The sequence below is a fragment of the Propithecus coquereli genome, unplaced genomic scaffold (genome assembly GCF_000956105.1).
Source record: "Propithecus coquereli isolate 6110/MARCELLA unplaced genomic scaffold, Pcoq_1.0 Scaffold391, whole genome shotgun sequence".
Classification (NCBI taxonomy): domain Eukaryota; kingdom Metazoa; phylum Chordata; class Mammalia; order Primates; family Indriidae; genus Propithecus; species Propithecus coquereli.
In genome coordinates, this window is record NW_012149630.1 from 936863 (window position 1) to 950196 (window position 13334).

The 13334-nt window shown below is 38.7% G+C and overlaps 1 protein-coding gene across 3 annotated transcripts in view; it reads left to right on the forward strand.

Annotated features, from left to right (window-relative positions):
* Positions 1–13011, forward strand: part of EIF4E3 (eukaryotic translation initiation factor 4E family member 3) — a 74835-nt gene extending 61824 nt beyond the window's left edge. For 2 of the 3 annotated variants that reach the window (XM_012652649.1, XM_012652648.1), the window contains exons 7-8: positions 3117–3272; positions 7557–10454. In XM_012652649.1, coding sequence (XP_012508103.1) covers positions 3117–3272; positions 7557–7603 — 203 coding nt within the window. In that variant the 3' untranslated portion in view covers positions 7604–10454. Of the gene's footprint in view, positions 1–3116; positions 3273–7556 lie in introns of all 3 variants that reach the window. The other variant, XM_012652647.1, reaches the window with a different exon arrangement.
* Positions 13012–13334: the final 323 nt, after the last annotated feature.

Genomic DNA, 13334 nt, shown 5'->3' on the forward strand with positions numbered 1-13334 from the left:
ACTTAATAGTATCTGCAACCATCTGTCCAAAATAAACAGGCAGAAAGAAAAGAAAAATTTGACATCAGTTGGGCTCTTGACACAATTTGTAGGAGGTTTCCTTTATCTGTTCCAATACTTCCAAAGGGGGAGAGTGCCTTTGGTGTCTAGCGAAGCTGGGAGGTAGGCAGGCACGATCGCTTCACCCCTCCCGTCCCTCTCAGTCCCTTCCTTCTGCCTTTGTTCTTCACTTGCTCAAAGAGAACCATGGCAGGTAGTCAGAGTTGCTCAGTTATTACCCGTGATCCCACAGTGGAGGATGAAACAAGGTCTTCAGGACTTTCCTTTGGAGACCATTTTCAAATGCTGAGTGCATTTCCGAGAGCCTCTGTGAGTACTTTTTGTTTTGCTTTGTGCTTATGATGAAACCACTCAAAGAAGAGACTGTAATTGCCTGTTTAAAGTTTTGTTTTCTTCTTAGGGAGTTCCTTCTGAATGCTTCTAAGGTAACATAGGATAATATTTTTCCTCTTCAGCTTTCAGTTAAGTTTTGTTTATTTTTTTGTTATTTTGTTTATTTTATTTATTTTTTTTTAGCTAATAATATTGATCAATTGGCCTTCAGACTCCTTAGATGGTGCTGTCTTTGAGATCCCCTGTAGGCCTTACTATTCCCACGGCAAGTTTCAAATTCGTCTCACTAGCAGTTTCAATAATCCTACTTTTATTTTTGCTTACTTCTTACACCATTTTCTAGTCACTTAAGACAAAGCCTGTGTTAAGATAAAATTGTCTTAAAAATATATATTTCTTCTGTTTTAATAGGGAGTAGTTAGCAACTTGATAATATACAGCCAAAAATGCATCTTGTGTATAATTATAAATACATAAACCCTTGGGAGAAGAAATTTTCTGTATGAATTATTCCTGTTTCCAGAGCCAGAGAAAATAGTCTAAGTAAGAATAAATAGCCAGTGTTGAGTAAAGAAGACCAGTTGTTCTGTGGTTGAATTAGGAAACGAGAACACCTTTAACTATTAACCATAAGCAATTCTGTTAACTAGCCCTGCCACTTTAAGTGAGTCAGCTAATCTCTCTGGGCCTCACTTCCATCATCTTTAGACAGTGGCCCCTCCTAATTCTAATGTCTTATGCTGCCAGTAACCTAAAATAATCAAGGTTTTGCTGGTTGATTCTACTTATGAATATTGCATATTTGCTGATGGATTTGCCGTTGCATACGGGTGCAGCCTTTTACCAGGCCACTGAAAGTGCTGTGCTAGTAACTGTGCCTCAGTTACCAAAAGCCTAGTCAAACTGAGATATTGACAGTTCCGCATATTCAGCATCCATCAGTTACATCACCCCCGACCAGTAGCGTAGAAACAAGCCATACCAAAGGACTGGGAAATGCGAACATTTCCCCAAAAGGCTGATCTAGTGACTTCGCGGCCATTCTTGAAAGTGATAAACGGCAAAGCTTCCCTCTTTATTTGATTATTTTATTTTCACGTGGAATAAAACATTGAGCTCTAGCAAGACTATTCTTAAAGTATAAATTTAAAAATAAGAAATTTGTACCTAAAAACTCTTTTCTTGATGGGATAGTAAGTTTCTGTGGATAGCCATAATTAGGTACTTTTTTCTTTTTTTGGAACTTTTTGTTTGAATGTGACATAGAGAAAAGTACACACTGTGATAAGTACTCACAAAGTAAGCATCCCCTTGCAGCTAGCATGCAGGTAGAGGAGCAGGACATTACCAGCCCCCCAGAATCCCCCCTCATCTTCCCTTCATTCAAAGGTGGCCACCAAGCTAACTTTTGACACCACAGGCTAATTTTGCCTGTTTTTGAACATTTCTATAAATGGAGTCATTTAGTGTCAAGTCATACACATTTAGCCAGGGCCAGATTCATTTAAAAAGCAAAGAAGGAAGAGAGGAAAAAGGGAAGGGAAGAATGGAGGAGGAAAGAAAGGAGTTAGTGTACTGAGGATGACTTTTGGTAAATTGGGTGTGTTCTCATTTAAATGATATCCTAATAGTAAAATGTTTTAACCTCCAGAAGATGATCAGAAAAACTGATGGCATGCATATTTGGATTTACAAAAGCTAGCAAATTAAGCAAAACATATTAATTAAAGCAAAAGTTCCTAATTCTGATAATGCTTATCTTTTGAGTATGACTTGTTGCTGCTAAGTGCTCAAGTGCAAAGAGCTGGCCCTGTTTCATTACTGTGTCAGGAGCACAGAAAACCAGGAGTGTGTACTGCTACCATTTGGCTACAAATTAGCATAAACAAAGTGGCTACAAGGCAGTATATAACAGTATACTTACCATCCAGCCACTATGCTCAACTGTCTACAAGGCAACCCTGAATTGGAATTTCATTTCTTAAAAGGCCTACGTCAATAAATGTAGGTAAATGAATGTCCGTTCACTGAAGTATAGTACTTATAATCACAGAGCCATACTCAGAAGCGCTAACAGATAGTCATTGGTTCTCTAGCCCACGGAATAATGCCCAGAACCAGAGGGGGATTGCTAGAGGGAAGCATCAGAGAGCAGAAAGAATTCGTAGGCAAGGAGCAGACAAAGCAACCACAAAAAGCAGCTGAGCAATGTATGATGCACAGTCTGGTCCAGTTAGTGTTGGGGCAGATAGCACTCACCACCTCAAGGTCTCTGAAAGCTTGGCAGGAAGTTAGGAGAAATTCTTGCTCTTCTTAACAGCAAGGCATCGAGGAAAAGTTCATTTCAGTTCACTTGGCTTTGAGAGGGCAGGGAATTATGCAACCCATTTAAAAAAGAAATCCCATCAAAACAGAGTAAGAAATAGTCAGAAAGCTTTGGTAACTTTAAAAGGGGTAATAACTTATCTGGAAAACGCATTTGGCTGGAACATTTTGTTTATCTAAGTCCCTGGGTAAATGTGATGTGACTACTGCAGCTTTTGTACACTAACTTGCTTTTCTCCAGTGATTCCCGTAGAAACAATTATTTCTTACAAATTCTCTTGTGCCACCTTCTTTTTCCCATCTTATCTATAACTTTCAGATATGTGATTAGATTCTTAGGAACAATCAGACTGAGTTGAAAATTATCACTCATTTCTTTTTTTCCGTCTTCCCCCCAGATGACGAAGTGATAGGAGTTAGCGTCAGTGTTCGGGACCGAGAAGATGTCGTCCAAGTCTGGAATGTAAATGCCTCCTTAGTCGGCGAAGCAACTGTTTTAGAAAAGATCTATGAACTTCTGCCCCACATAACTTTTAAAGCAGTATTTTATAAACGTAAGTGCTTCATTTCCAGTTACTACTTTCTAGCTTATTTTATCATACTTTTTGAGATAGAAGCTGTGTTGCAAATGAGGTGAAGGCAGAATCACTTGAAATTCAATAATTCAGAAGAATTCAATAAAATCCATTTACATGTTTTTTTTTAAAAAAACAAGTTTAGTCTCAGAAATTAAAATGAGATTTTTATTCTTGCCTAACTGCATGGATCAGAAAAGGAAATACATATTGTATTTGTTATTTCAAAAATTTAAACCTGGACTTAAATTCATAATCCTCAGGAAAAAAATAGTTTCTATTGGAAAGAACAATAACAAAAATGTCCTTATATGAGCTGGTAGGTAGATATTCAATCATCCCTTCATAAACAGGAATTTATAATGTGTAACATCTGTATTTGTAGAAGAAATGCATTCTGAGCACCGGCATGATTGAATGTTCTACTGAAATGCTAATACTTCCTCCTTACGGGTGACTGTGACACAGGACTGAAAGAATTCACGCACAGTGGCGAATGTTAACAGTATGAATAGGTGTGTGGACCCATTGTTTCCATCATGATTCATGTTCATTGCTTTTGTGTGCTCTTTTGAAAAAGTCATCTTTTTCATAATGAAAACATCTTAGTGCTATTAAACCCATGTTTGGTAGATCAAACTGCAGGTTACACTTTTTAACAGTGAGTTAGAGAAAAGGATTGGCAGCCCTATACACATATGATAAATTTCCTATATCCCAAACTCTTCCTAGAATCCATAACCCATTTTTTAAACTTCAGTGAATCTAAGATGGCCTTGATGATAAGGTACTCCATTATTTAGTATTATTAAGAAAAAAATAAAAGGCTCCCAATTAAACTACAACACATTATTGATACCAGAGGACTTCACATCTCTGTGTGGTGGTGGTGAGGCGTGCATCTTAGAATTGCTGAAATACAGTTCATTATTGTTTCATTTTTTTCCAACTCCTTGCCAAAAAGGATTTTTAAAAAATCAAATTTCATTTTGCGATTGTTCTAGTATGATAGAGAATATTAAAAGTAAAGCCTCCCTGTACGGAATCATGCAATTACAGACCAAATGATTTTAAGTTTTAAGCAGTGGGATTGATCTGGCCCTGCAGATATTCAGGAGGTGCAGATATTCTGAATTTTATATGAAAGTTTAAATAAAAGTGGCGGAAAGACGGCACTGCAGAAGTTGCCTGTTGGCTGTGCAGTGTGAAAATCACATGTTTTTGATGCTATTTTTATCCTTTAAGGATACATTAATTATATTTTCACTGCAGCTATTTAATTGAAAGGTCACCAGGGTTTTCTCTTTTTTCTACTCCACAAGAATAACTAGCAGAAACACTACCAAAGGAAGTGTGTTTCGTTGCCATTTATGAATGGGGCTAAAACATTCTTCACCGCTTTGGAACCAGCTCTATACTTGACTCAAAAGAGGAGAAAAGCAATTTAGAATCATTAAATCAGGCACTTTGGATTTTTGACCCACTTCGAGAGTGTGACCTTGAACAAATCACAACTTCCCATCCTTTTGCTTTCTCAAATGAGTATCGAGGAGGTTGGTCTTAGATGATCTCCAAGGTTCCTTCTACTTCAAAATTCCATGCTTAGATCTCCACGTACCCTGTGGTTAGCAGCAGGCTCACCACAATATAAGAGTACTATTAGATAATGAGGCCACAGAGTGTCCAGGCTAGTTCTTAGGGCCGTGGTGATAATCACTGACCAGGGGCAGGATGATCTGCTGCTTAGCTGTTCTGATGGCTGTGGAAGGAAACAGCCCAGCTAGGGAAAAGAAAGTTGCAGCTTGGCCAGTTGAGTCAAGCTGAACAGACACTCTAAGGGTAGAGGCCATTGTAAAGTTTGTGAGTAGTAGAGAACTGGCTATGGGTCCCAGCAAAAGTCCATATTTTAATGGCATAAATTAACATTTTGAAACTCAAAGATTATTCAAATAAAAATTTGAATTTGGAAAAAAAAGCAAGCATTTCTCTTTATTTTATATGAAGCAGGCAGTCCTTTACTCAGTAGGGTTATATACCACTCGCTGCAAAGGTGATTTGGAAAAATGAGGTTTGGGCAGAAATCTTATTTGCAGCATGATGAACAGGCGCAGGTGAGCTAAGTTAGAAATGGCCAATTCATGCTCTTACTCCATCTTGTCAATAGGATCCTGGTGGAAGTAGTCACAGTTTCCAGAAGCTAGGTGACTAGATTCTCCACATAGAATGAACCCAAGCATTTCAGTTACAGCCTCCAGTGGGCAGATGAGGATTAGACTGTGGATAATTTACATAAGATTTGGATACAGATTGTTCCCTTGAGAAACTCACAGTGTACAGACACCCTGCCCCGCTTCCCCATTTCTGTAAAGTTCTTCAAAGCGGCTGGATGACGAAGGTCTTTTCCGATGTGAGGCTTGTTTAGAGCAGCGGTTGGCAAACCAAAACTTGGGGGCAAATCTGCCCTGTCCTTGCCCCACCCCACCCCACCCACGCATCTGAGAATGGTTTTTCCACTTCTCAATGGTTGGAAAAAAGCAAAAGAATTGTATTTTGTGACCCATGATGATTATGTGAATATCAGATTTCAATGTCCATAAATAACGTTTTATTGGCATATAGTGATGCCCATTTGTGTCCATAGTGTCGATACCTGCTTTAGTCCTACAACGGCAGAGTTAACAGTCGGAACAGAGACTGTCAGGCCTGCAACAACTAAGATATTTTATTCTCTTCCCCTTTCTAGAAAAAGATTGCCAACTCCTTGCTTAGAACAGTTCTATTCCTTTCCACCAGGGCTAGCTGACCTGAGGTGGGCAGAACGCCCTCTGCTCTCTGGACACTCCTAGCTGCCAGTGTTCTATTTTGCTGTCTCCTTAACCCACCAACATCCCAGTGTTTCAACAATGACCACCCTAGACTGTCCCTCACACTCTAGAAGTAATAAAAATCTATGGATGGTCCATATCTCTGGATTTATAATTTGGACACCAGTATCACAGTGGTTCTGCAGCTCCTCTACTTGACCCTGAAGTACAGTGTATTTCACTGCAGACCAAACCGTGTTTTCTTCAGTGTCTGCCCGAAACATTTTTCTTAAAAAGAAAACACACACACACATACGAAAAATATATGAAATTATAGCTGTGAGAAATGTTCCATTAAATGAGTTCAGATTTCTGGCCACCCTTAGGAATTTGGCCAACTGGAGGTAACCCTGGGAGCTGTAAAGTGCGTGTCCCGCGTGCTACACAGGCCATGAGCAGGTCCGGGTGAACATCCAAGATGATCTTGAAGGGAAAATAGTCCCACCCCACTCCTGACCCCTCAGCAGTAGTCTGAGGAATTTAGTCCACATTAAAAACAGAGACTTGGGAGGGGCTTAAAAGGTGAAATAGGCCAGCCCACCTGTGCCTTCCTAGGACACCTTTCACCGCTGGTGGGGTAGGGTGTAGGGAGGCAAAGTACCCGGGGATCCTGCAGTGCCCTGGCGTTACCAGACCTGGCTTCATGGTGATGGTTGACCAAGTCCAGCAAGTGGATTCTCAGCCTTGGCCTTTTGCCTTGGAGGAAATGCTGTGTGTTTCATAGGTCTCCCATTTCCACCTTCCACTTTAAAAAATGTGAAATCTTTAAAATTATTTTTGATAGCATAATTTTTTTTTCAGTTCTAGAGTTCCTAATTAGTAATTTTGTGAGCCAGACAATAGGACTGAAAATCCACTGGGGGGAGGAGGGAAACATGATTGGGGAAAATAAAAGACCCATCAATTTTATGAAACTCCATTTCCCACAGAGAGCACTGAGAGGTGGGGGGAAAGTAATATAATTGCCATCGCCCTGGTGTGGTTCTTTGTTTTATTTTTGTTTTATTTTATTTTTAAAGATAGGCTCGTGAGTGGCTCTGTCTTGGATAATGTCAGGTGTCCCCCCTCCCCGTGCATTTTCTGGGGCACATTCTCCCCTGCAGCATTTGCTCGCAGCCCAACATACTCCCTTCATCCGCTTGTCGGGATGACTCATCCTCTCAGGCACAGCAAGAAGAAACAGGCAGCATGCCCATTGCTTGTTTATTCCTTGTTTTAATTTTCATTATTACGTTTCTCAGGAAATGCACGCCTTAGCTAACAGTTACTGGCAAAAAAGGTATTTGAGTTCTTGCCAACATTTGGGGAAGCTGAATGAGATGCCTAGAGGAGGGTTGGCCCATCCTTTGCTTAAAGTTTTCTTTCCTTTTTTTCTTTTTTGTTTTTTTCTGTCCTTTAGCCCATGAAGAGCATCATGCTTTTGAAGGTGGACGTGGAAAACACTAATTGCACTCTGTAAAGAATTCTTTGTCCTTTGCTGATTGGTTTTGGAAACGGTCTTAACAGGAGGGAGAGTGAAGAGAAGACATGCCGAAGCCCGATGCTGGTCAATTTAGAGTGGGTTTCTGTCCTTGCAGATTGGGCAATTAGGACTGAAAGTGGCAGGTGGGGTGGGGGGAGACTGTGTGGGTTTCTACCGTCACATTATTTGCTTTTAAAAAAAAAAAAAAATTTTTTTTTTTTTGGCTTTCTAAATTCTCCGTTCTTTTCACTCTGAATTTTTTTTTTTTTTGCCCTTTAAAATTCCTTATTCAGTCTAATTATTGTTTTCTACACTCCCCTTTCACTGAGGCACAAGAAATTGGTTTCCCTTTAAGTAGCTCTGCTGTACCTAGTTAATGAGAATATGCATAATCATGACAATACTGCTTTTGAAAACCACACTGTACAAGGAGGAATACTAGCGTGGCGAAACCTGTCTTCTGATTATTTGTTGTGACACATTCCTACGTCCCATGAGCTGGGCATTGTTTTTTTCTGTCCCAGGGAAAAGAAAAACCATACTTAATCTGATTTTGCACTGACAGCACATACATCTTTTATTTTTCCTTTTTAAAATTTTTTTTTTTTTTTTTTTTTTCGATAAAGGGAAAAAAATAGTTGGGTTGCCTAACATGAAAACTGTAATCACAGTTTAATATCAGGATATAAATCAAACTCTAGGTCTTTGGGTCCTCTGTGAAAAGATTTCTAACCAGAATTTCAATTTGGCCTTTTCAATGAAAGGCTTACAGTCGTAGCAAGGGATCTCTCCAGTAGGAAACCTGATATCTCTGATTTAAAGAGGAGGTGATATTTTAATTGTTTGAATTAAGCTTCTTCCAAAGTTTGGGTGTATTTACCCACTTAGGGCTTTCCAGATCAATTCTAACACATTTTGTTACCTGACCCCCTTTCCTGCTCACACTGTATGTCATTTCTGATAATCGACCATCCTCCAACCTGGGCAGCTTTCTCTGCCCTTGTTCATTTAGGAGCAGGAAGTTAGATCTCGTTTCCAGGATGAATATGAACATTCACAACGCTGAACTTTGCATTCTGTTCACATTCAGTATTGGAATTGTTGCTATGTATTGTATTATACTACCAAAGAAATACTGATTTTAGTAGAAAGACAGGGCCACCCTCTGGAACATTGAGACACCCTCAGAAAGTGCCGATTTCCCTCTCTTGCCTTTGCCAAGCCTCTGGCTGTTTTTGCCTGCTAAAGGGCAGGGCCATTGGAAGAGGCTTCCTCAGGATGGCTTGTTTTTGGAGTCACGGGAGCCAGTGCGTGCTTATACATTTTTCAAAAGGGCAGTGCACTCAGAACTTTCATTGCACCCAGGATTTTTAATTCCTCTTGCACTGTTGACCAGCAGAAAGTGGTGGGGCTGCTTTCAGCCTCCAACATGTGTATGTAAATAAAATTCTCCATTGAAACATTTTAAAGAACTTTCAACAATATCTTTTTATCAAAGTTGTGCCCTTCACTTGCTTTACTAACCGCATCAACCATAATCACCATCATCATAGTTTTAAAAAAATGCTCTTTTCTAAACCTGAGTTTCTTCAGTGATTTCAAAATGAGGTATAAAGATATCAGACTCGTTTAGCAAAACCCTTGGACTTGTTTCTCTAAACGTTGTACTAACATTCATCTTGTTTTAAAATTATTCCTGAAGGATTTTTTTAAAAACTCTGGACATGAATTAAAATTCTTTTTTATAATATAAGTATTTTTCTGATACATTAGAAAAAAGGATATAATTGACTTCACTATAATTGTCATATATTTCCATAAGTGAATGGATTTTGAGGTATTTTTATTTTTTGAATCTTATTTAAAGCATTTGTGATGACATGTTCAACTTTTGCATGTATGTAGCCATCGAAGTAAAAATAAAATAAAATAAATAGGAATGTTAGGCTCACATTAATGCTTTCTAGTTTCTATTGTTTATGATCATGGAACATGACTACCACACAAAGTAGATTTTTGTCCCAGTGAACTTCTGCGACTATTTCTGACCCTTTGGAAAATACCAACTGTGAGAAGGATTTAATTTGCCTAATGTTAAAAATCTATCATCTAAATTACTTTAAGAGAGGATTTTTGTCAGATTTTGCTTTGCAAATTGTTTTAATTGAATATTTAGTCATAATAGACTTTGTATGAACTAAGCTGATTTAATCAGTTTAAAAACCTCTCATTACCTTCTTAGATTAAAGAAGCTAATACTCTTTTGAGATAGAAGGAAATATTTTGTGGGGCATGTGACTTTGGTGTCAGGGCAATTGACCCTTCCTGGCCTGTGCTGGGGAAAGTGTGAGCTTCCAGTAGAATCCTGGTCTTTTTGGCCAAGTCTTTGCAGGTGCAGCCTTGCGCTATCCGCAAAGAGCCACATGGAAACCAAAGAGCTCGCTTTCTCGTCTGTGTAATTCCTGAGGGTGTGTGATACGGGGCCAGGAAATCTGATTGAAACTAATATGCTGCTCCTCCTCCCAGTATTCCCTAGATGTCATATCACAGGCACTCGCTCCCATTGGGAAAGTTATGCCCATTAAATAAGGATGAATAATACCCACTTAACGTAACTTGTCTATATTTCAATCGTCTTTCATAAGCCCGTTCTGAAGTGCTGACTTACTCAGTTTTAAGATTTCCTCTTTTGCCCCAACTTTTCCATTTTTCTAACATGAGGGTATAGTTAACAGCAAACATGTACATTTAATGTTGCTAGTAGATTGACAGTACACTTGATGCAGAAAAAGCATGAAAAGGAAAACACAACACTAGTAACCTTTGAAGATAAAGTTGACTCTAACCTTCACACTCCTCTTCTTGGATTTAGCTCATGTTTACACCATATGCAGCCACAAGACTTTATAGCTGATAGAAACTTTAGATATAATTAGATCCAGTAGACGTAACATACAATCCACCAACTGAGCCTCGACCGAACTTGTCCCTTGTTACAGACATAGGGCTAGCAAGCCACAGGGCTGGGCGTTGAAGTCTGCAAGCTATAGCCCCGTGTAGGCTTCCTTAAGTGGAGAACACTCAAAGTCTGCCAACCTTACCTCCCCAAGTTACCCTGATCAAGCACTAAAATCTGATCTGTTGGGGCCACTAACCTGACTACATAATCAGACATCCGCTTTGTAAACAGTTCCTCATTCTCTCCCTCGAACTCTGAGTGACTGAAGTGGCCTTAGGATTTGGGGTTTGAAAATAACCTTACTGTGACAGGTGGGCCTTTGCTGTCAGTGCTCAACTCTTAGAGGATCCCAACTTTTGCACTCACACAAAACTGGCAGCGCTTGGAACGATCGCATGGTGGCGCTGCCTTCTAGCCAACGGTTCTGGCTCAGCAGCAGAATTTATCCAGCTATGTTTGTGGAATTATTTTCAGACCCTACTGCATTTTGCTCTTATGCTTATATCAAAATTTGACTAGAAAATGTAAAAATGATACTTAGCGATATACAACATTTAGTTTCGTGCACCTAATACAAATTTGTCAAAGATGGAATCTTCCAGATAAGCTTAAAAAAAAATCTCAAATCTTAGGCTCTCATTGGCCCTATAAGCAGTTGTGAAGAGAATGAATAAAATAACTAACACGCAGGAAATATGGGAAATATTTCATCAAATATTGTGGCCACAGAGAGAAAATTAGGGTTTGATTTTTTTTTTTTAGCTTTCTGAATATGGAATTCCCCTTTAAAAATGTGAGTCTACCATCCCCTTCCCTATATTGTATGTTTCTGTAAGATTTCACTCATTACAAATGAAAGTAGAGGACTGCCTGTATATTGTTTATTTCTTAAAAAGAATACATTGAGATCAATTAAAATTACTCAAGAGTTTGAAAGCCTGTGTAATTGTTTCAACAGCTGGGAGGAGTCAGAGGGTGAAAGGGAAAAAGATAGGGTCGGAGGTGCTATGAAAAGTCCATTGGAACTTGTGCCCCTGCATAGCAATGAGGGTGCGTTCCCCCTCTATTTCTCCCAAGAAGGAAAAAAATCCCAAATAGATTCCTACACATCTGACTCTACTGTTCCGGTTTTGTTTTCTGTCATTTTTGCATATGCATCAAAAGCTGAGAACACTTCTTATTTAGGTTAACCCATTGAGGCCAAAAGTCACCATCTGGTGTTCTAGAGACATGACTCCATTTTTAAAGGAAAACGCAGAGACTATTAGAATTTTAGAGTGGAAGGGACCTTTGAGATCATCTACCAGTGCTTCTCACGGCTTAGCCTGCAGAAGAATCACTCAGTTACTTACTTATTATGCCGATTTCTCAACCCTAGCCCTGGAGGTCTGGGAGGACTAGATTATCTGCATTTTTAGCAAGAGCCCCAGCAATTGTCATGCTGCTGGTCCGCAGACCTCGCTTTGAGAACCCCTGATTTTGTCCAATCCCCACATATGACAAACGAGAAAGCCCCCATCCCTAAGCTGTCTCAGGTGACCTGATTCGAATGTGTAATACCAACAGTCTTATGAAGGGTAGATGGAGAAAGCCATTATTACTAAGACTTGAGCACATAATGCTCGTAAATAAGAACATTATGGCTGGGACAACAGCAGTCATAGGAGCCCATCTCTGGAAGTTCATAACATAAAGCCTTTAATACAGAGTGGTAGCTTTTCTCTTTTCTAAATACAATTTCAGCCTGTTAAGAGAAAAGAAATTAATGTTCAGAAAAAGTAGTTACTCCATATGTGCAGTAACTACTTTTCTATAATGTCTTATGGCATCTGGGGTTCAGCATCATTGAACAAGATTAAATGAACGTTATAGAGCTATAAAATTGCATGTAAAATAACGCAAAACTGTTCAAATGACTATCAAAGTAGACTGGGAACGAATTTCCGCTAAAATTAATTGTCACTTTCTAAACGTAGCTTAGCAAAGCTGTTACTAAACCGGAGGGATTCTTTAATGCTAGAAGTGTCAAAAAAAATCAAATAAGTATTCCCCAAACCATGTGAATGATAAGCAAAAGTCATTGTGAAGTCAATATTATTTTGTTCATCATTGCTACTGAAATTTAGAGTCTCATTGTATATGTGTGTGTTGAATGTACCTTATTAGAATATCCAATAAAATAGCCTTTGGATATTCTATGCTCTCGTGTCTTTTAGGAATCATGAGGCTGAAGGAATCGGTGTTAAATGTTTTTGTTTTAGTTGCTGCCTGAAGACAGTTATTGACTCATTCAATGAAGTGCAAGGTTTCTTTATGAAAATTTCAACTTCTAATATTGAAGTCAGAGAGTTTTTCTTGAACTTTCATTTTGGAACAAGTGTTTATTTGGGATTTATTAAACTGTCAACTTTGCATTATAGAAGTAAGCATGAAGTAAATAGGAATGTTTCTGAGTTTTCTGTAGAAAATTAATGGTACCTCTCGTCTTTTTACATACAAAGGAACAACTTTAAAGGAAAGCTTACGAATGTGAAAATGTTAGTTTTAGCACTTTGCATTACATGATTAATGGAAAATATTAAAGGACTTTGAACATTTGAATAAACTTATAGGGTTTCTGTTTTCAAATAGAGCTATTCACTTTGTAGGCATACATTAAATTCTCCCCAAAGTTCTCAGACCTTAATCAGGTAATGTGGCCTACAATCATTGTATGTTTTCTTAAAAAAAGTTTTAACACTATTTTCTCAGTATTT